General features: G+C 31.2%; 3 protein-coding genes across 6 annotated transcripts; all 3 read left to right on the top strand.

Moving 5' to 3' along the window:
- The first annotated feature begins 4,243 nt into the window (after positions 1 to 4,243).
- Positions 4,244 to 6,960, top strand: LOC118051670 (large ribosomal subunit protein mL101 (rPPR4)). 4 transcript variants are annotated; one of them, XM_035062399.2, is made up of 3 exons: positions 4,244 to 4,490; positions 4,793 to 5,021; positions 5,457 to 6,960. In XM_035062399.2, the coding sequence occupies exons 2-3, from the start codon at positions 4,794 to 4,796 to the stop codon at positions 6,699 to 6,701; spliced, it is 1,473 nt and encodes a 490-aa protein (XP_034918290.1). In that variant the 5' UTR covers positions 4,244 to 4,490; position 4,793; the 3' UTR covers positions 6,702 to 6,960. The 4 variants fall into 4 exon arrangements, with proteins under 4 accessions (XP_034918290.1, XP_073262143.1, XP_073262142.1 ...); XM_073406042.1 differs by having other exon boundaries at positions 4,783 to 5,021; XM_073406041.1 differs by having other exon boundaries at positions 4,245 to 4,490; positions 4,564 to 5,021.
- Positions 6,961 to 12,422: 5,462 nt separating this feature from the next.
- On the top strand, positions 12,423 to 16,831 carry LOC118051668 (uncharacterized). The gene is made up of 7 exons (XM_035062397.2): positions 12,423 to 12,548; positions 12,636 to 12,696; positions 12,772 to 12,904; positions 13,396 to 13,499; positions 14,517 to 14,661; positions 14,744 to 14,884; positions 15,132 to 16,831. Exons 2-7 carry the CDS (start codon positions 12,656 to 12,658, stop codon positions 16,476 to 16,478), a joined length of 1,911 nt encoding a protein of 636 aa, XP_034918288.1. The 5' UTR covers positions 12,423 to 12,548; positions 12,636 to 12,655; the 3' UTR covers positions 16,479 to 16,831.
- A 148-nt stretch (positions 16,832 to 16,979) lies between these two features.
- On the top strand, positions 16,980 to 18,854 carry LOC118051669 (uncharacterized). The gene is given in 2 exon segments (XM_035062398.2): positions 16,980 to 17,482; positions 17,484 to 18,854. Coding segments are annotated over 2 exon segments (882 nt in total). The 5' UTR covers positions 16,980 to 17,092; the 3' UTR covers positions 17,976 to 18,854.
- The last annotated feature ends 4,806 nt before the right edge of the window (positions 18,855 to 23,660 follow it).

Here is a 23,660-nt window from a genome sequence, read left to right as displayed (position 1 = left end):
TGTCTTTAAGTATATATATTATGTTTTGAGTTTGTATCATCTAATAATACCACAAGGTATCAAGCTCTCCTAGCTGGCTCAATGATGGCAAAGGTTTTGAACAATTTTCCATTTAAAGTATATGGCGACTAATAATTGATAATGGACTAGTATGAGATAATTTAAAGAAAAGGATTCCTTGATGATCAGGTACCGATAAAAGATATTTGGGCTACTAGTTGGTTGAGAAGAGAAAGGAAACACAATCTCTCTTATAAGAATTTTGATAAAGAAAAATAATTGATAAAATCTTTTATTAAAGTTAGTAAGCGCTAACTCAACAGATCTTCTCCTATATGTGTTGATAAAGGTCATCAAAAGTCCAAGTATTAAGAATAAAAAGATGCATGTGGGTGTAATCAAGGTCAGCGATGGAGATGAAGATAAAGATTGGAGGATTTTTGTTAAGAAATATGAATTAACTAAAGATTACTTTATGGATAAGGTTAAGGTTGTTCACCTTATAGGTAAGGCAATATGATATTGATTGGTGAATGATCAGTTGTATCAAAGATCTATAACTACACTATTTTTAAATTGTGTATCAATATACGAGATCCAATATGTGTTGAAAATAAATCCACGAAAGGGTTTATGACATATATATGCGTATAAGAGCCCTAAAAGCTTAACTAGCTCGAGCAAATTTTTATTGGCCCACCATTACCTAAAATGTCGTGGATTTTATTAAAAATACAACAAGTTCTAAGGGTTCGTCCTTTTACCTTATTGATCCTTGATTGGAATGATTGTCATTACATCCTTTTTACCCTTGTTTTAGTAAAAAATGAACATAATAGGACCATTCTTTAAGGCATATGAAAGAAGATAATTTGTTTAGTAGTTGTAGAGTCTTTCAGAAAATGGATAGAGGTTAAAGCCCTAATTAATATATATATATATATATATATATATATATATATATAAAACTTCATCATATAAAAAATATAATTTGTTATTTTATCTCACCTAAGGTTTGATTATAAATAGTAAGACCTAATATGACAATATAAAAATTAAAAGAACTCTAACAAAGACTATAAATATATATAAAAAAAATATTCTCCTATGTGTCCCATCCATAGATAAATGGACAAATAAAGCTCATGAATAAAATAGATCTAAATAAGCTCAAGAAAAAGATTGAAAAAGCAAAACAAGAATGGATAGACCTCTTGGATAAGATTGTATGGGTCTATAAAACCATCCAAATGACCTTCATGGATGAAACCTCATTTCTCCTGACTTATAGCAGAAAATAGATGTTCCTTATGAAGATTGGGTGCCCAAGATACATGGTACAAAACTATTTTAGTAAAGAGAATAAAAAAGAACTTATAGTGAATCTGGACCTATTAAAGAAAACCCAATTGATGACTCGAATAGGAATGAGATTTATAAACAAAAAACAACTCAATACAATAATCAAAAAGTGAGAAGCAAATGTTTCTATATTAGGGAACTATCTAGTCTTGAGAAAACTAAAGGTAATAGGAAACTCTGAGGGGAAAAAAAACTATCACCGAAATGGGATAACCCTTACAAAATTGTTTATATGATTGATGCAAAAACTTATCACCTTTTGAACACCATTGGGAAAAACCTAATTTGTGCATGACACTCAAATCATTTAAAAATATACTATCGTTAGGTTAAGGATTTAATATCTATATCATTAAGTATTTTGAGCACCATGAATGAATGAAAAAGTACATGCTTTTTCCTCTAGTATTAATCTTCTTACTATATTAAATTACCATCATTTCCAGGTATAAAGGCAATGACTTTTGAACATTATAAATTATTTTGTTCGGGCATAAAGGTTACTATATATAGATAGAAAAGATCATCTTTTCCAAGTATAAAAGAAATGGCTCATTTATTATAGGAACATTACCTTGCCCCAAGTATAAAGGCAAAAAACCCTCATGGATATAAAAGGCCATCTTACCTAAGTATAAGGGTGTATACAACCTTACTCATATGGATGGCCCTCAACAAGTATTCTTATAAAAAAAAAAAATTAAGTACAAGATTACGAAGGTCAAATCTTTTAATGAACTAGACTTGTCCAGGTCAAGCCAAAAACAAGGATACCCCTGGGATAGTTAAAATCTAGTACCATCAAATTCACTAAGTGTTAGGATGTGAGATCTCACTCACTATCTTGGTATAATGATATGTTAAATCTAAGATTTTCTAAGTGACTGGACTTTAGATCTTAATTTCTATTTAGGCGAACATGTATGCTTAAAAATATTTTAAATGTTGAGATGCTAGCTTGGTGAAAATTAAAAGGAATATTGAACTAAAAAAAAAACAAAAACCATATAAGATATAAAATACCAATACTTAAAAATTTCAAAAAAAAAAGAAGATTACATTTATAATTTTCATTGTCTATTAAAAAAAAAAAATTGATGTTTACTAGAATAGTGCTTTGTTTTTTTTTTTTAGTTTTTTTTTTTCAATTCTATCTTTTAATATTGAGTTTATTAGGAATTAGATTTCATAATTTATTTTGATTTACCTTTTATGAGCTTATCTTGGTTTCATGACCTCGGTTACGAGTTTACTTGAGTGTTTTTTTAGATTTTTTATTGTTTTTTTTTTTAATTTCATCATTCAACGTTGAATTGATTGAAAATTGAACTTCATAATTTGTTTTGATTTGCTTTTTATAAAGTTATCCTAGTTTCATGAGTTTAGTTGTGGATTTAGCAAGTTAGCCCGGGTTAACTCAGGTCGTGTTTTTTTTTTTTAATTGATTTTTTTAAAAAATTCATTCTTTAATATTGAGTTGATTAAGAATTGAACTTCTTAATTTATTTTTTATGAGGATATCATTGTCTCATAATTTAACTTGTGAATTTGACAGTTAATTAACTTGGATCAATATAATATATTGTCGTATTAATATTAAAAAAAATATTAACATGAATTTCTTTAGTCAAATTACATTTTAAATGATTTCCAAGTTCTCTTTGAATCTAAGTTAATTAAATTAAATTATATCAATTTTTATATATTTTAATTTATTTTACTAACAAAAATATTAACAATACTTAGAATTTTTTTTTTATATTTTTTTAAATTAACTTATCCCAATATAGTTAGCGCTAATGATAAAGTATATTGTTGTTAGTTTTTTTTTTTTTTTTTTTAAAAAAGAAATTGATTTCAAAGCCAAACATCTTTAACCCATTTGTTTGCTGGAAAGTAGTTTTTTTTTAGAAAGTGAATTTCGAGAAAATATTTTTTGATGTTTGGTAGTATAATGAAAAATAAGTTGGATAACATTTTCCAGTGTTTAGTTATGTCATGAAAAATAAGCTGGAAAATAACTTATTAATATTTTATTTTTCTAAAGTTTATTAAAATAATGAGGAACAAATCTTACAAATTAAAAAGTTGAATGAAAATGAAATTGAAATTTTTTTTTTCATAAATTATCTCAAATAAAATAAATAATAATCAAAATAATAGAGATCAAACCTAAAAAATTAAAAAAAAATGAAAGATGAAGAAATTAAAATAATAATAATCAACATTTCATAAATTATTTTAAATAAAAATAAGTAACAATCAAAAGAATGAGGATCAAATTTGATAGATAAAAAATTTCAATAAAAAAATGATAAGGAAAAAACAAATAACAATTATAAAAATAAGAACCAAAGTTAATATAAAAATAAAACTTTAAAAGATGAAATTGAAAAATAAATATTCAAAACAAAATATATATAGCAATCAAAAGTTTGAAGATTAAATTTGATATAATCAGCAAATAATGATATTTCTAATTTTTTCACAACTTCCGGAAAAGTGTTTTTTGCTCAAATTTTTTAGGAAAATACTTTCCTGAAAACCAAGCCAAATTTTCCTTTTATTAGAAAATGTTTTCCATTGACCAACTTTTCTAATGGCAAACAAACACAAAAAAGTTTAAAAAGTGATTTTCCGGAAATCAATTTCCTGAAAACAAACACAGTTAAGAGAAAATACTTTCCTGAAAACCAAGTTAAATTTTTTTTTATTGAAATATTTTTTGTTGAAAGTGTTTTCCATTGATCACTTTTTCTAATAATAAACAAACATAAAAAAATTTAAAAAATTATTTTTCAAAAATTATTTTCTAGAAAATAAATATGGTCTAAGTTCAAAGAAATGAAAAAAAGTGAATATAACCTAAATAATAATAATAATAATAATAATAATAAAGATAAAAAAGTTCCCTTCCCTTCGTTTGCATAAACCCTAAACCATCCACCCACAAAGAATTCATTATCGGTAACTTTGAGCGTAACGTCGGAACTCCACCAACTCACACTCATCTAGCCATCGGCGGTTGTTATCCTGCTGTCGGAATCCGGTTGTGGCAGTCCTTTATTCTATTAACCAAGCCGTGCTCGGACCTTGCTTCAGCTTGAACTTGGAGGCATACTTTCAAGGTTAGTGGTAACTGTAAATATGTAATATATTCTTATCATTGAATCAGTTTATGAATGTCTGATTGAATCGTAGAGTTATGTGGGCTAAAGAATTGTTAAGTTTTGAGAGAGGTTAGATGGAATTCTTAGACATTCACTTGGAAAAATCTCAACATTTTCCGGGACCTCGGCATATTGTGTTTTGGAAACTAAATGTGAATAACTTGTGTACGGTTGTCATTGGATTGGTAATGATGGTATTTTGAATCGATATGAGTTGATTGGTTGTGATTTTCGACCGTTTATTGGCAAGCACGAAAAAGAATGGCGATACCACAGTTATATGGGCGGACAAAAAATGTGACCAAAAGATCAAAGAAGTACCTGGAAGAAGCACTGTATGTGAGGCTGTTCAGAGAAGGCAGCTCAGAGGTAAGTGTGAGACAACAGTTAAATCAGTTCCTCAAGAGCTCCAAGCTTGTCTTCAAATGGGAAGTAAGCGACACCATCAAGAAGCTTCGCAGTCGCAATCTTTATCACCCTGCTCTCAAGGTATCCTTCTCCAAATCCTCAATTTCATGTTCCTGTATTCTAATTAATTGTTTGTGATATTATATACAATTAATGAACATTTTACTCCTATGGTTTAGAACTTCAATGCTTATGTGATATGATTGTCTGAATCTAGAAGTTGAAACATGTCAAATTTTATGAACATTTAAGTCCATTTTTTAAAATTTTATTTTGTGCCTTACAGTTACTCTATGACCATTTGTCTCAAACTAGTGTATGTTCTGAATCCCCGTATTAAAAACTGTTGTACCTTATTTTTTGGCCCTCAATGTTTCCAGGGTTAATGTATATTATGGTTACTTTGTATTTTTCTTCGTTCTTTTCCGTCACCCTCTTATGTCATAATCATGTATTTGCTTAAAAATTTTCAATCATACCATGCATAATGTATAGCATTATTTCATTGTTTCACAGCTATCAGAAACTATGTCCAAGAGGGGTATGAATAAAACTGTGAGTGAGCAAGCTATACATCTTGATCTTGTTGCCAAAACTCGAGGCATACCTGCTGCAGAAAATTACTTCATTGATCTACCCGAAACATCCAAGAACCTTCTAACATATGGAGCTCTTCTCAACTGTTACTGTAAAGAATTGATGACTGAAGAAGCTGAAGCTCTCATTGAAAAGATGAAGGAGCTCAATCTTGGTTTAAGCTCCATGTCTTACAATAGCTTTATGACTCTCTACACAAAAGTGGGTCAGCCTGAAAGGGTCCCAGAAATTATACAAGAAATGAAGGCTAACAATGTCATGCCAGATTCTTACACATACAATGTCTGGATGAGGGCTCTGGCAGCTGTAAATGATATTTCTGGTGTTGAAAGAGTAATAGAGGAGATGAAGAGGGATGGCCGAGTTGCTGCCGATTGGACAACATATAGCAACTTAGCCTCGATTTATGTTGACGCTGGCTATTTTGAGAAGGCGGAAACAGCACTTAAAGAACTGGAGAAGAGAAATGCAAACAAAGACCTTTCTGCCTTTCAGTTCCTCATTACTTTGTATGGCCGAACAGGAAACTTGCTTGAAGTTTATCGAATATGGCGTTCTTTGAGGCTTGCTTTTCCTAAAACTGCAAATATAAGCTATCTAAATATGATTCAAGTGCTGGTTAACTTGAAGGATGTACCTGGTGCAGAGAAGTGCTTCAGGGAATGGGAATCTGGTTGCTCAACTTATGATATCAGGGTCGCAAATGTTCTCATCAGTGCATATGCCAAGGAAGGCATGCTAGATAAGGCAGAGGAGCTCAAGGAGAGGGCCCGCAGGAGAGGAGCCAAACCTAATGCTAAAACCTGGGAAATATTTTTAGATTATTATTTGAAAAATGAGGATATCAAAGTGGCAGTTGATTGTTTAGCTAAAGCGGTATCTACTGGTAGAGGGAATGGTCAGAAGTGGGTTCCATCACCTGTGATTGTAGGGTCTTTGATGGCACATTTTGAGCAGCAGAAGGATGTGGATGGTGCAGAAGGTCTTATTGAGATTTTGAAGAAGGCTGTAGATGATGTAGCAGTGGAGGTATTTGAGTCATTGATTAGAACTTATGCAGCGGCTGGAAGGAAAAGCCAGATGATGCGTCGCCGATTGAAGATGGAGAATGTGGAAGTGAGCGATGATTGTGAGAAGTTGCTTGAAGCAATATGCGTGGAGTGAGTTTTATGTACTGTTTCAATTTGTTGCCATTATAACATTTGTTCTAGGATCAATTTTGAATGGTTTAACTTGCTACTTGTTCTAATAATGAATTGCATCTGCTTCATTTGTTATGGTGGAGATACATGTAGGCATATAGCTGACGATAAACAAAGTTTAATGCTGTGTTTGTAAGCTCCTTTGTCCCAAAACTATGAAACTAAGGGTGCTGCTAAATTCACTACCATTTTGTTATTCCCAGTATTTTATTTTTTGAGAATGACTAATGCGACATTTTAATGGTGTTTATTTTTTATCCGACTCTTGAGTGTTTTATGTAAGTACCTAAAATTAAAAAAATGAGTTTTGCTTAATTGCTGTGTTTTATGCGACATTGTATTGAGCTCTGCTTAATTGCTTCTACTCTACTTTCACCCCCGCGTTATCTTCTTCTCCTAGAAGAAGGCTCGTTCAACAGTATGAGTTTTGTGTCGCAGTGGGCTTATGAATTTGAGCATGCAATAGTTACAGAGCTAGCAATACGTTCTATACCAGACAAAATCAATACTTCTACAGGCCAACCAAGTTTATTTTAATCTGCGCTTCTCATTATTTTGATCTTACTCCAGTTATTAAACCTGGCCAGCCCAGCGGATTGGTATGAAATCCAATGAAATCCAATTGACTTGGTATCTAGACTAGCAATTGACTTGGTATCTAGACTAGTAATGGATAAGGTAAAAGACTGAGATGAGCAAAAAAACCTGGTTAAGATTTTTTTTTATTTTTCAAATATGATTTTTCTTCTAATTAAAGACCTTTTTTATATATATATATTTTTTAGTTGGTTATTAATCATTTTCAAAATTCATTGCGTAAATACTAAAAGAATATTTTATTTTTTCAATATTAGATTTGAAGTCCTTTAATATATGTATTTTATTTTTACAATAAAAAAAATTATGTTCTTTTAATGTGAAATAAAAAATCTTTTTGTTTTAAATACTTCAACTTAAAAGGATAACGTACTAACATAATATATTTTTAATATGAGATAAAAAAAATCTTTTTAAAATAATCTTTTAAATTTCATTAGTTATAACATATTAACATGTATAACCTATATTTATATAGATTAATTTTTAATTTTTTTATATAAAATATTAAAATATTAAATATATTTTTAAAATTTGTTTAGATTAATTCGAGTTGATTTAAATTAATGAATGTAATTCAAAAACCAGTTTTTGTACCTATCTGAAATCTATGCATAGAACTCATTAAAAAAAGAAGAAGAAGAAGAAGAAGAAGAAGTTTATTTTAAGTTTCCAAGGGCGTGCTTGATCACAGCTCAAAGAGAGGACTAAAAGTTTTTGGGACGCTATTAAATTCACATCAAACATTAACCTTACAGATACAATTAATGTACTTTGTGCGCGGAACGAAACTGGAGGAACGAGACAGAATAAGATATTGAGTAGCTATCCTCAGTGATGTGAAGGGCAAAAGGTAAAATTAAGATTAGACCAAAGAAGACATAAAGTCATATTATTATTATTATTATTATTATTATTATTATTATTCCATTAAATACTATAGATTTTAATTTTTCTCTCAGATAAAGTTATAGAATGTTTTTTAATATAGCAAGTGTTCTACTCTTTTTTTTCTTTACAATCCTTCATGGTTTTTTATCCTTTCAGAGTTTAGTTAAAATTAGCTTTTGAGTCCGTGTTTTGTTGTAAATCAGCTAAACAACTAATAATTGCATTAAAAAATATAAATGTTGTTATTTTTATCGGTATATAATGAAATATTTGAAATGATAATTAAAACTCAACCAATATATTAAACAAAATAAATCAATTACCATAAGCGTTAATAAATAAAAAAAGTCGGTGTGACTTCTTTGACCTAGCCGATTAAGAACGAGTTAGTTGGCCTGTTTAAATGACGATCTGGTTAAAAAAAGAAATTACACAACTTTTGTTTTAATCTTTCTTTAACCCTAGCTAAAAAAATGAAACAATAAAATGTCAAGGGATTCAATAATAAATAAATAAGGGAATAAAATGAAAAGATGACACATTATATTGACTTGAGTTATGTGTGAAACTCACAACAGTAATGGACATGATCATAATGAGTTAACTGGTTGGATAATCTATCTCTTTTTTGTTGTTTTCCTTCTCTTATTCTATTTCTGGTTGGGTCTTGATTGGGGTTTAATTCATCACATATTGGATTAAATTTGAAAGTAAATTGAAGAGTTATAAAAGAATTAAAGATAAAATTTTAAAAAATATGTCATATTGTATTACCTCTAGTCAACTTGAATTAATATATAAAATTTACAACTTGGTTCATGAACATGATCTCAATTGGGTATAATTCTTTTTGGTTAAATGATACTCAACGATGAAAATTGCAATTTAAAAAAAAAATAAGTTCAAAAAAAAAATAACAACAAAGGGTTAAATTGCATTCATCTTAAATTTTAAGGGGAAAATGCATTAAACAAAAAAAAAGCTCAAATGTTGTGTTTTAACCCGTCAAAAATTTGATTTGCGCCAAAAACCAAATCAAGTCTAATAATTTTTTTTTCTTAAATCAATAATACACCAAAATAAAAAAAATATTTTAAAAAAACCCTAAAAAAGAGGTTGGGCATGTGGACTGGCAGCCCAAGCCTTGCGCCTAGGCCTTTTATCTTCTATTTTTTTAATAAAATATTTCAGACGACGTGTTATTTATCTGTTTAGATTTCATCCACCATAGTAATAGCTACAAAATCAGGGTGGACCTATTTTCCTTTAAAAACTCAATTTGTAACCCTTTTTTTTTTAAAAAAAAAAAACCACATCACAAACACCTTTAGAACATCTATAAACCAATTTCTCAACCTAAGAAACCATGAAAACAATTCTAAAATATGAAATCAAACAATGTTAGATTTTTCTTCCTCGAATTTGATCTATTTTTGAGGTAATATTAAATTTTAAACAACCACCATCAGGCTACTCTCTTTAAATAAAATTCATGGATACCAAGATAAACCAATTTAGCGACCAAAATATGTAAAAATGATGACTTTCTCTCTATATATTAGAATTAGATGAAATTTCCTCTCTCTTTCACAAACTAGGGCTTGAAAATAATAAAAATAAAGTTTTGTACCAAAACTAGATTTAGAAAAATGTAAGGGACCACACAGCTTAAACTTTTCAAATTGAAGGACTAAGTTGTACTTTTCATGCCACCTTTAAACACACCATTTATTTTTGGCTTCTTTTCTATATTGGTCCTCCTTTTTTTTTAATTTTATCCATAGTCAACAATACAAAGTAATTGGCTATTAACTTTGTAATTAAAAGACTCAATTGATGAAAACAAAAGTTAAGCTCAATTGATGAAAACAAAAGTTAAGAAACGACGACGACGACGACAACAACAATAATAAGAACAACACTTCTTTAATAAATAGAGTGCTTTGAGAGTGTGTGGACAATGTTTAACATTGTTCAACACCCTTTTCCATTTTAATATATTTGTTATTCATTATAATTAAATAATTAATTTTCTTAGTATTTTATTTCATTCAATACCATTCATTTTATCATTTATTTTTGAATAAAATTATAATAATTTCTTAATAAAATATTAACAATCATTTAGTTGATTATTATACATTAACCTACCATGCAATTTTTTTTTTAAAAGTTTGTGCTTGATAGATTAAAGTTTATAATTTGTTATATTTTAAAATAGTTTTTTGAGACTAATCATTGTTTTTTTTTTTTTTAATCTTGGATTGCACACAACATATTTAGATATGATTTTCAATGTGTGTTTTTATTTTTATTAAAACTTGTTTTTCATATCATGCTATTTTTTCTATTTAATAAAAAAAAATGCTTATGTTAAGAAAAGTGTTTTCATTAAAAAAGCATATAATTTTTCATTTACTTTATTAAGCACATGCGTAAGTTTTTTAATTCACAATTAATTTTTTTATGCTGCTAAAAAACACACAAACAATACCTATCCATTTCTTTTTATTTTTTGTGTGTTAAAAATAATATTTGATCTTACCTGCAGTGCAGTGCCGGTAAGTTAGCAGTTAAAGAAGTTAATTTAAGGAAATAATAAACTAGATTGTTAATTAATTATAATTGTTCTGCACCTAGTTTTCGTTTTTCTTCTGATATGGGATAATGGGTGGTTGAACAAATACGTCCAATTTGAACTGTTGGTTGTGCTGCTGACAAGGAAATGCACAATCTGCAGAAGGACGTCTCTGAGTCAAAAGCAATTTTATTAAAACAAAGACTGTCAGATTGGAATTATCTTTTAATCTCTACCCTTTCCTTGACCTTCGCATGTTTTATCCTGTTTCATTGCTTTTCAGTCACCCTCCACTTCCTAATGCCGTGTACCAAAATCCTGTCAGTGCGTATGCTTTTTAACTGCTCAATTCAGTTGCTTATATCTTATATTAATTTTGTTTATGTAAATATATTTAATTTATTAATAAATATTTATTTATTTTTAATATTTATCAAATATTTAAGTGATAAATTAAATATTAATTAATAAATTTAGAGTAAAGATAAAGTTCTTGAACAAAAATGTTTTTTGATTTTTTTTTTATAAAGTTGTTATAATTATAAGATTTAATTATGACCAAAATCTTTTTAGTGTATTCTTGATTTTATTTATGTTAATATATTTTATTTATTAATAAATATTTATTATTTTTTAAATTGATAATAAATTAATTTGAAAGATTTTGATTTTTTTCAATATTTAAGGGATTTTAACAGGTTACTAGATATTGTACTTGAATTTTAAATATAAATTAATTGTTGAATTGATAACAAATTAATTTGTTTAGTTTATTTAATTTTATTTTATTTAGGATTGTGAATTATATTTGGGCCAACTTATTAGGAACCTAATGAGTTACACATATAAAATTTATTGATCATAAATTAAAATGGAACGATTAATCTAGCATGACTTAATTATAAGCAAGTTTTAAAAATTAAGAACTAGAGTGTAGTTTATATGGAGAATTATAATTCTAAATTTAGAAAAATCAAGCATGATATTAATTAATTTTTTCTTGTCGAAACTATATTTTTTTTGTAAATGGGATCCTAAATATACTATCTTTTATTTTTAAGGTATAACAATCTGAATTGATGAATTCATTATCTTTTATTTTTAAATTTTTGCATGCTTCCCTAATATTTGAACATTAGGATGTTAATTTGGAAAGACAATGCTAAGCATTAAAAGAAAAATGATAATATTTTCGAGGGAAAAGAAGGAAAAAGAGGCATGGTCATATACCGTCGCCTTGTTGTGGTTGTTGGAGTCCAAGTTAATTTTACCGTTAAAACGGCCGTTCAATCATCTCCATTGTAGCCGAGGCAAGGAGGAAAATGGTGGGGGTCCAGCTTACCAGAATATATTGCTTCAATCGCAATCATCTTCGACCGTCAATTCCAGACCGGACCCCAAAAACCTCTTCCCATCTAACGGTTGGAGTAAGCCGAACCCCAGATAATTACGCCGGCAATTGTACATCTAATTCTAATTCCTTAGTTACCCTCCATAACGTTCGAATAATGGGCTCCATTAGAAAAGCATAAAAGTAGAAGGCAAAGGTCACGATTGTAATTGAAAAAAATAATAAGAAATAAAGGTAATCACAGAAACAGCCGAGCGAAGTGCCAGTCGTTAGTATTTGAAAAAGTGTCCAAAAACGATTTTTAATTTTTAATTTCTTGGAGCTTACTGTTTTCACTTCATAAAGCTCTTTCCCTTCTCTCCCTCTGTTCAGAGTTGACGAGAGCTTCTTCAGTAATGCCTAATTCTTAGTTTATTTTTTTTTTATTTTTGTTTTTGGCTGCAATCAAATCTACATTTTCGAGCATTTTTTGGTTGAAGGAAAGTAAGAAGAAGAGAAGATGCTGGACGGGATTCTAGGCCGAGGATCTGGTGCAAAATGGTAAATATATTTGATATGCTATGTTTAAAGAATGATTTGAAAGAGACAGAGAGAGATTAATTTTTGGTTTGACAGTAAATCGCTGATAAAGTCGACGAAGAATCAGATCGAAGTGGCAAGAAGAAAGAGAAATGCTACTTTGAAGTATTTGAAGAAAGATATGGCTGATCTCCTTGCTAATGGCCTCGACATCAATGCTTTTGGCAGAGTACTCATCCTTTCTTTTCTTTCTTTCCTTCTTTAACGTAATCAAGTTGATATTGTTTTCCGCTGTTGGATCTGATAAATGCTTTATTGTTAAAAATAGGATTTCTCTTAAAAGAAAGAGTTTGGAAGAGGATTAAAGAAATCAGCGTTTGAAAAATTTAAACGAAAGCAATATTTGTCTGAAATATCTCGGTTTTTTTTTTTTTTTTAAAAGTTTTGTAATAAAGTCTGTAGAGAGGAGAATGCAAGATTTAATAAAATTTCTTCATTTTACCGACAAGCAAATAGGAAGCATGTAACTAATGTGAAATGTCCAACTGTTTTCTGTGTTTGTGATTTTTTATTTTGAACTTCTGTTAAGCTTCCTTCAATGAGGTCGCGCATTAGGCCAAGTTGAAGTCCATTGAATTGTTTTTTTCCTCTTGATTCTTTATTTATGATTCCAATCTAAGCTCTTAAGTAAGTTTCTGAAATATTAAAATTTTAATTCAGGCTGAGGGACTGCTAGCTGAATTGGACCAATTGTCTTGCTATGATTTTGTTGAGCAATTTTGTGATTTCGTGTTGAAACATCTATCAGTCATGCAGAAATTGAGGTATGCGTGGTTATTTTCTCGCCGGGCAAGTTTAGTTTTGTGCAAATATTTCTTTGTTCATATTGTTTGCAAGCAACATGATATGATCTATAGGCATTCACGGTAAATATAAAATTATGAGATAGGCAGATAATTGCTTAACACTGCCATGTTCTCTTGTGGATGACAGTCTCTTTGTTGCCCCATGTTCTCCTTCAAAAAAATTATCATTATTGGACTTTTATCAGCCTTTTGGCTAAGATCAAGGGCTTCCAGTGCATGGATTAGGTACCGTCACATTGTTGGTCATTGAAGATAGATGCAATGTATACATACGTTTCTGTTGGGGTTAGCTTTTATGATAATGAGCGCCTGTTTTGACATATTCTTTCTGGGAGGTTTTGCTTCTTGTCGTTTTTACCAAATGGTCGCCCATTTTCATTTACACTGAGTTGCATTTCAATTTGGTTGAAAGTGATACAAATATATTCATGAATTGCTGTGGAAATATGAGTTGGACAATGTTCATCTGTATTAGCATGGCCATTGGCATACAGTATGTTTGGCTTGAAAGAACCAATAAAGATAGATTGGTTTTTAATCCGTTCATATATAAAAAGGAAAATAAAATTGTATGACTTCCAAACATTCAACTTTGTTGTGTGAGAATCACTAAAAGGTATCCTAGATGTATTTAAACCAAAGATAGTAATATGGTATCTAAGTCACTCAACTTTGTTCTGCGAGAATTGCTAAAATTATCATACATAGATTTACATCAAAATGTTGTTGCATATAAAAGTTTTAGATAATTTTTGGGCAATTACCAGAGTAAAACAGTGGTTATGGATGTTTATTATTCCTTAGACCAGGTTTTGGGGCTGCCAAGAGTCAGGAGTATTGTAATTCCAAGAAGCTGTAATATAGTTTCTTTTGACTGAAAGATTTTAACATGAATTCTTTTATAAGTTAGATCAAATTACTAATTCCAAAATTTTATGAATATTTCTCTTGATTCTTTTTTTGTCATCTTTACAGGCACTGTCCTGAGGACTGTAGGGAGGCTGTTTCATCCCTGATGTTTGCTGCTGCAGGATTAAACAATTTGCCAGAGCTACGTGACCTTAGAGATGTATTTTATGAGAGATATGGGAATTCTCTGGAATTGTTTGTGAATCAAGAGGTAATTCCTTGTAGATCCTTTCCTTGTACACAATTTATATCCATTGCTCTCAATAACTGATCTTTTAAATCCTCATTAATAGTTTCGTGAAAAGCTATCGTCAAAGTTTGTGACGACGGAGAAGAAAATTCAGTTAATGCAAAAAATAGCATCGGAGTTCTGCATAACATGGGACTCCAATGCATTTCAACAGAGGATGTCCAAAACCTCAGAATCTAAAAAGGTTTGCCCCTTTGTTTCCTTTTTTTTGTCTTTTGTGTATTTGTTTATGTTGGGGGTGGAGGGTGAATTATTGCTACCAGACTGTAATAATGGTTAATATCTATGATCTGATTTCAAATGTCATTTCATCCAAGACTTAACTGCCTCTTTTCTTCTCACTATTTTTAATCAATCCCCCCCCCCCTGTTTTTTCTTTGTTTTTTTGGGGGCAGTAAGCTGTATCTTCCTTATGGCTGATTGTTTTGCAGGACCATGCTAAAATTCATGGGTGTTTACACAGCAATGATGACAGATACATGCCTAATAATGACAAGGACACCATCCCAAAAGGACATAAACATCATTTTCCATCGAAAGAAAGACTTGAGCATGACAAACACGAGCCAGTCAGGGCCAGGGAAGAAATTGTCTTTAGAAGGGACAACCGGGACATTCTGCTCCAGGGAAGGCAAGAAGCCACACTGGAGAAACATCAACCTTGGAAGGAGGATACTCCCCTGAAAACTGTCAGACAAGGTAGTTCATCTCAAAGGAAAAGAATGGAAAGTGTGGATGGTGGATCCAAAATGCTAGATGGCAGGGAGAATTCTGCTCCTAAAAGAGATGACAAGGACACAATAATTCGTGGAATGCCAGATATCACTCCTAGTTATGGAGGATTGTGGTCAAACAATGATTCATTGGCAGCACACAACAATTATGGTGAACAACACAAAATAGAAAACTCAACAAGAGATGTTTTGAAGGAAGAAGCACATAAGCTGAAACCTTACTATAACAATGCTATCCCCCCTCCCTACACTAAAACTAATTCTAAACTGAAGGATACCAGACATGGAGCCAGTGTAGGGTCTTCCCAGATTGGTTCTGACATTAATGCAGTTCAGAAGGATCCTTCAAGGGATAACATAGCCAATTCTTGGAACAGCTCGGAGAAAATCCAACAAGGATCATATCCGGATCATGAGAAGCAGAATGTTGGACTTACAAGACAAGATGATCATGGACATGAGAAAAGTAATTATTATCAGAATGATGGTATTGGTAACCCCATACCAAAACCAAGATCCATGAGGCGGAGACACTCAAAGTCACACTCCACTCATGATGATGCTGGAAATTCAGAAGATACAGGTGGTGTGAAGAGAAGGTCAAGGAGCAGGAGAAGGGGGGATGACTCAAGAAAAGGCCTGCAAATCTTGTTTGATGACGAACACTATCGGAATGATGAAGAAGAAAGGATGATAGATAAACTTTTGATACATTACAGCAAGAAAACTTCTGCGTTTGAACCTGGAGATGTGGTGAGAAGAAAGTCAAAAAGCCGTCACCCACGTCAGCAAGGCACTACCGAGGCAGATAAATCCCCACGGCATACCAGCAGGGACGGGCCTGATGAAATCTCAGAGACGGTTTCTGCACCACCCCGATCCATTTCACTTCCTCATGAAACAAATTCATCGGAGGTGATGAAATTGATTACTCGAGCTGCTTCTTTTCAGCCAGACAGATCAAGCGCAGCTGGGCATGTGCATCCTAAGTTACCAGATTACGACGACCTGGCAGCCCGTTTTGCAGCCTTGAAGGGGAGGTAAAATCATTGAGCAATCAGATTCAGAATCTTTTATCATTGCCATGATCACATGCTGTAGCCGGAATCTTGCACGTGTTCCTTTGAGGGAAACAGGGCTTTTTTTTTTTCTACTTGTATTCACTGAAGTAGCAGGTTGGCTTTTTCTACTGTAATTGAGAGGGGGTGCGTTCACACTGGCATTACATATCTCTGCAATCTATTGACATTGGCGTTTACATAGCTTGTAATATCTGTTCTATTTCTATTCAATTTTCACCCATTGGTCGAGAGAAGTTGAGATTAAGATTTGTCTTTCTGTAAAACATTTCCTTTTCATAATAGCAATTACTTGAGAGAGGGCATTGTACTTTTTCATGGTTATGTGTTCAATGACTGTTATGACCTTGAATGTCAGAGAAACCCCACTAAGATCAGAACAAAAAGCCCTTTAAATTTCCCATGCCCCATGCCCTCGGTAGCTACCTGCTATCCTTGTCGAAGGTAAAGTACTGTTTCCCGCCAAAAACGAAAAGCTTCTCACCCTGCCTTTTATTACAGCCCCTCTTTTACTGCCTCTTACTCCGCGCTTCACGCCCACGCACATAGAGAGAGAGAGAGAGAGAGAGAGAGAGAGAGATGAAGGGCTCCTCCAAGGTCATAATGGGAGCAACACTGGCAATGGTGGTGAGCCTTGCTATTGTTTTGGCCCTAGTTCTGGTGCTGCTAGCTGAGCTTTACTGCAGTCTTTTACTTCGCCGGCGTCAACTAAGATCCACCTCTGCCACCACCACCACCACCTCTGCCACCACCACCACCACTTCCACCACTAATACTTCCCTGTCAGAGTCACCACAACCCCAGGATCAACTTCCTTCCTCTATCAAGCTACTATGCTCAAGGGGTCCTTCGGGCTCCAAGAAGTTTCTTATTCCCTGCAGTTTCACCCAACAAAGAAAACAAGTCGGCAGAAACAAGAAAAGAACACTCTCAACTTCATCGTGTCCTCGAAGTCCATACCCAAGAGTTAAGCCCAGGTCTCAGCCCCCAGCAAATTGGTCTCATAAACATTTCACCTCCATCAACTGCCTTCGTATCTTCACTCCATCAAGTTGAAGAAAACCCTGTTCAAATTAGGAGTAGCAATGGCTGTAACGACGTCAGGGAATGTGCTGGTTGTGGAGAACATCTTGTTTACATATCTAATCCCATTTACGACAATGATGCAAGCAGACCAAGCAGGGTGGATACCCCATATGAAACTCCTGATTCTTCACCATCACGTTTGGAAACATGCGGTTCTAGTTCAGGTGAAGAAGAAATAGCCTTACCATCCCCATGTGCTCCACATTCAGTCCCAGGGACCCCTCCATTGACTCCAATGAAGAAGCTCCCAGCTAAGGCTTGTTCAGTTTCATTGAGAGATGCAAGGTCTCTGGGCACTTCAGGGAGTGATTCTGCTAGTAACAATGGCCTCTCATCATCATCCTCAGGCTCTCCATGCACATCTCCTTCATGGTGATTAGCATTTAATTTTATGTTAACCTTTCGAGCTGCATGCCTGTATTGTGAATACAGTGATAGCTAGAGTGAAGAAGTCCCTACCACCTTTTTTTTTTGTTTTTTTGCAGACATGGCCATTGCTCGGTCACCCGAGCCCACGCTTATCCTAAATAGAAAAATCTCTTAGGGCAAGTGGGAGTACCTCTCTCTCTCTCTCTCTCTCTCTCTATCTTCACTCTGCAGAAAGCAGAAATGCCTCTGGTTTCATCTGCTTGTAATTGCATGGGGTGTTTTTGGACTTCCAACTAGGTTCTGGTGGAAGACTGAACCAACCACCCAAGCATTAATTTTGATTTCGTTTGTTTTTATTGTAGAAGCATGTGAAGAAGTCAGGAGTGGAATAGAAAAATTAAAAAAAAAAGGTATCTGTTTTTGAGGGACCTCGGGTTCCTGTCTCGATGCATGAAAAGCACAAAACAAACTGTCACCTGCGAGGTGTTTGTCCACTGTAGAATACGACCAGACCAGACCAGGAGGCCAGTCCTATTGTGTTGTTTTTTTTCCAGAAGTGGAAGAAGCTTCACTTTCTGCACTGCCTTAATTTCTCAGTCCTTTTCTGGCTGTAGGAAAATCTCCTCAAGGAAATGGTTTCGTGATTCGGGCACCACCCATTTTTGCAATTGTCGTCCCCCCCTTTTAGTAGTGCGCGGAGATTTGTAGGAAAATATTATATTTACATATTTTTAAATTGTTGAAGATTTGTAAGAATTTATTTATTTTTATATTTTTTTAATATACTAATTTTAAAAATATTATTTAAAATTTTAGATGTGAAATCATTAATTTGAGTTTTTGTGTTCATTTTCTAGTTAAAAATCCTTTTGAGATTAGATTTGTGCTTAGGAGGTTGAGGGGGTAATTTTCGTGCAATTTTACTTAAAATAATATATTGGATGGTGGCAGGCGATTAGACTAGATTCCAACGAATCTTTTAAGAACTAAGTTAATGCACATCATTTTTGCTTCTGTATGGCCTTCCAACCCGAGCATACCTGGGCTTGCTTCCAAGCCCATCAACTCATGGAATTGGTTTTTGACCCGTGTCTTTTTTTTTTCCCTTAAAATATTTGTTAGATTTATAATTGTATTATAAAACTTTCTTTGAATGAATATTGAAGAATATTAGTTATTAAAGTACGGTATAATTTATTCTATTTGTTTGTAACTTATTACAATAAAAAATCAATTAACCAAATTAAATCAACATTTGTTTAACATTTCTTTTTAATTTGAAGAAAAAAATAAACAATCTCCCCTTATTTTAGTAATTATTTTATATTGTGGAACAAAAACTTTTTATTACTAATATTATTAAATAAGTATAATATGCATAATACAAATAAACAAAAAAAAATGTTTAGTGTCTTTAGCATGTTGTATAATGACAATTACAAGAGTAAAGACTTAAATCCATTCTTTTAGCCTTTAAACAATACACAAATACAAGAGTAAATGCTTATAAATTTGTCCACTGTTAAAGGATCCTAGATTATGTATTGTTTAGAGTTTTTAACATATTGAATAATGACAAATACAAGGGTAAAGGCTTTACTATGACATACAACTTCTTTTGTTCCATCTCTTTTTTTCTATATTATTTCACTTCTATCTTATACATATACCAAATATTATCTAATGGCGGGCATGAAAGGAGTTTCAATTTTATTTATCATTCTTAATTAATGCAAAACATATATAACTGAACCAACTGTGGTTTGTATCTAAAAAATCATGAGGTTTAATTTTTCATTATGAAACATAACTAGTCATAAATGTGCATAAGATATATATTGGACTTGGAAACAACCTTGCTAAGCTTCTCAGAGATACAATCCAATATAGATTGGTAATGGACTCACCTCATAATTAATCAAGGAAAGGAAGATCTCAATATTCCCAAACACAATCATTTCATTAAATATTATAATCAATATAGTAAATTTAGATAATAAGGATATGTTTCACTTTGGCTTCAGTTGTTTTGCTCAAGTTCATTTTAATTCAAAATTTCCCCTCGTATTATTTTTGATTCAATTATTAGATCATGCTGAAATTTTACGAGATATCTTAGAGACATTGTTTCTTTTAGGGTTAAAATTTCATACCCCTTAGAGATTGGAAAGGCCTACAAATAAGGCCTATAAGTTACTATTCAAGATTTGTTATATTTTTCTAGTTGATTTATAATTCTTTTTATTTTTATTTTGATTAAAGCTCTTTTATTATTTTTTTTAAATTTAGTTGGAACATTTTTCTCCTAGTTTTTTTTTAGGAATTTTATTGTTTTTCCTTTGTTTTTAGATTTTCTTGTTGGTTTAGGTAAGTTTTTAATTTTATTTAAGGAGTTATAAACCTTACAAACATGAGACTATATATATATTCAGTTGTAAAATTATGAATTAGGGTTTTGTGTGACAATTCCATTCAGCTTTAATTTTATCTTTTTAGTTGTTTTCTTTTTTATGTTTGCATTTGCATTAGTATTGACGTAAATAAAAGCAACAAGTGAAAGACAACAAGTACAATAACATTGATGGTTATTTGTTTGGTTTGTGCTGGAATAACCATAGATGGAACAAGTAGAAGAACATGTCGTGTTCTTGTAAGAGAGGATGATGAGGTTCCTCCTCGAGAAAGAGATGTTCAGGAATTAGTGATAAAATACATGCAAAAACAAATTACAAAATTGAAAAGAGATGATTAGGAACCAATGATATAACAGAGATATATTGCAAAATTAATCCGTTAGTTGATAGAGATGAAGAGCCATAACGATCATGATAAAAGTGATAATGAATCCATTGGTAGTTTTGAAAGCCCATTTCAAAAGCATTAGCAAAGGGGACATCTTCTTGATCGAGATTATTACTATGAAGATTTTGATAGTTTTGTTTATGGTAAGATCAATGCACATTGGTATTCTCCACCAACTTATGATTTTTTTTTATGATGATTATGTTGATGATGATATCATAAATTATAAAAATAGTAATAATGATAATATCATTGATGATATTCTTGTTAATAAGATACAGAATGAGTGCAAATAAAACATTGAAGGTGTTTAACAAAAAAACATTTGTTCATTTAAACTATATTGATCACTTTGATTAAAAGGTGAATGTTATCACAAATGTAGATTTTCTAAAGTTATATAGACACAACACATTTTTTATGAAGCAAGTTTAAGGTTTGCAATTTATTATTGTACAAGTCAAAAAAGAGAAATAATATGTCCAATGTTATTTCTTATATAAATTTCGATATAAAGAGACTAAAGTTGATGTTTAAAATTTCTATACACAAATAAAAAAAAGATAAAAGAGGCTAAAGAGTTTTGAATATATATAAAAGAGATCAAGATAAGAGTAATGTGAACTTGATGATGAGTTCTCCAACCCTGGAAGACTGACACAAGAAATGTTTTTCTAATATGCAAATTTGATGTTAATGGAAATAACTATTGATTTGACCATTAGATCATATTGAAATCTTTTAGAAGATTTCAAAGTCCTTGTTTTATTTATGATTAAAATGTCATTTCTTTTGAATTTTGGGAAGGTCTTCAAATAAGGCCTATAAGTTACTATTTAAGATTTATTATATTTTCCTAGTTGATTTATGATTTTTTTTGTTTGGATTCAAACTCTTTTATTAATTTTTCTAGATTTATTTAGGACATTTTTTTCCTAGTTTTTTTAATTTATTGTTTTTTTTCTTTATTTTTAGGTTTCCTCGTTGGTTTAGGTAAGGAGTTGTAAGCATATTAGAGATGTTACTATATAAAAAGAAATATTCAGTATAAAATTGTAAATTAGGGTTTTGTGTGACAATTCTATTTAGATTCAATTATGTTTTTTTAGCTTATTGTTTTCTTGTTTATGTTTTTATCTTTATCAGTATTAACACATAAAAAAGCAACACAAGAAAGACAATAAGTACAATAACACAAAATTCTACCGAATACAGATTACATAGAAATCCTAAGTTGAAATTTTATTAATGACCATTTCTTTTTAAGTAGTCTACTTTTCTATGAGGTTTACAACTCCTTGAATAAACTTAGAATATAACCTAAATCAACAAGGAAACTCAAAAATAAAAAAAAAATTAATAAAAGTTCTAAACAAACTAGGAAAAAACCCCTCTATATAAAGTAAAAAAATAATAAAAGAGTTCAAAATAAAATAGAAAAATAAAAATCCTAAACCAACTAGGAAAAATATAACAAATTCCAAACAATAACTTATAGGCCTTATTGGGAAGTCTTTCTGAAATTTGATGGGTACGAGATTTTAATCCTGAAGAAAACAAGGCCTTTAGAATCTTCTAGCAATCTTTTAGTTCAATCCAACATGCAAATTAACAATTATGTCTATTAATATAAAATTGCATCTTAGGAAAAATAATATTTGCATTAGTCTCTCTAGGTTGGAGAGAACTCGTCCTTAAGTTCAAATTGCTTTTACGTTGATCTCTTAGATATCCAATTAAGACTCTCTAGCATATTTTCTTCTTTTTCTTTAAATGAATAACAATTTTCGACACCAACTTTTAGTCCTTTCATCTTAAAATTTGTGTAAAAAACAATAATTGACATATTATTTCTCTTACATGGGCTTCTAGAGTAATAAATTGCAAACCTTAAACTTACTTCATCAATATGTATTGTGTCTATATAACCGTTGAACACTTCTACCTTTGTGATAACATTAACCTTGTAATCAAGAGGATCAACATAGTTTAAATTAGTAATTTTCTATTGGTGAGCGCTTTCCATGTGTTTTTTTACACTCAACCTCTATCTCATCAACAAGAACACTATCAATAATATCATCACTACTATTATTATCAATGTTTATGTTATCACCATCAACATAATCATTATCAAAATAAACATTATATATTGATGGAGAATACCAATCACATCTTCACGATAATTATCTTTATCAAGACGTTGTCTTCTCTACTCATGCTTCTGAAATGGATTTTCAAAACTACTAATGGATTCGTGAATACCCTTCTCATGATCCTTCAGACTCTTCACCTCTATCAACTGATGAATCAATTTTGTAATTCATCTTCACATATTTTCTATCACCAGTTTTTGAACACTTCTTTTCAATTTTACAAGCTGTCTTTACATGTCTTCAATTACAAGTTCCTAAACGTTTTTTTTTAGGGGAAACTTTCTTATCCCATCCTCCATGAGAATGTCCTATTCTACTTCTTGTTCTAGCATACAACAAGCAAATAACCATCAAGATTGTTTGGTTCCAACACCAATTGTCGCAGATGGAAGCAACACACGCAAGATAATAAGTGCAAGAATTTAAAATTCTACCAAATAGTGATCACATAGAAGTATTAATTTGAAACTTTATTACTAAATATTTCTTTTCAAGTAGTTTACCTCTTTAAGAGGATTACAACTCATTAAATAAATCTAAAATCCAACCTATACCAACAAGGAAACTAAAAAATATAGAAATATTAATTTAAAAATTTTATTACTAAATATTTCTTTTCAAGTAGTCTATCTCTCTAAGAGGTTTACAACTCATTAAATAAACCTAAAATCCAACCTAAACCAACAAGGAAACCCAAAAACATAAAAAACATTAATTTAAAATTTATTACTAAA

This window comes from Populus alba, chromosome 18 (assembly GCF_005239225.2).
Source record: "Populus alba chromosome 18, ASM523922v2, whole genome shotgun sequence".
NCBI lineage: Eukaryota > Viridiplantae > Streptophyta > Magnoliopsida > Malpighiales > Salicaceae > Populus > Populus alba.
The sequence above is the reverse complement of the archived record's forward strand: the minus strand, read 5'-3'. Positions and strand labels throughout refer to the sequence as shown.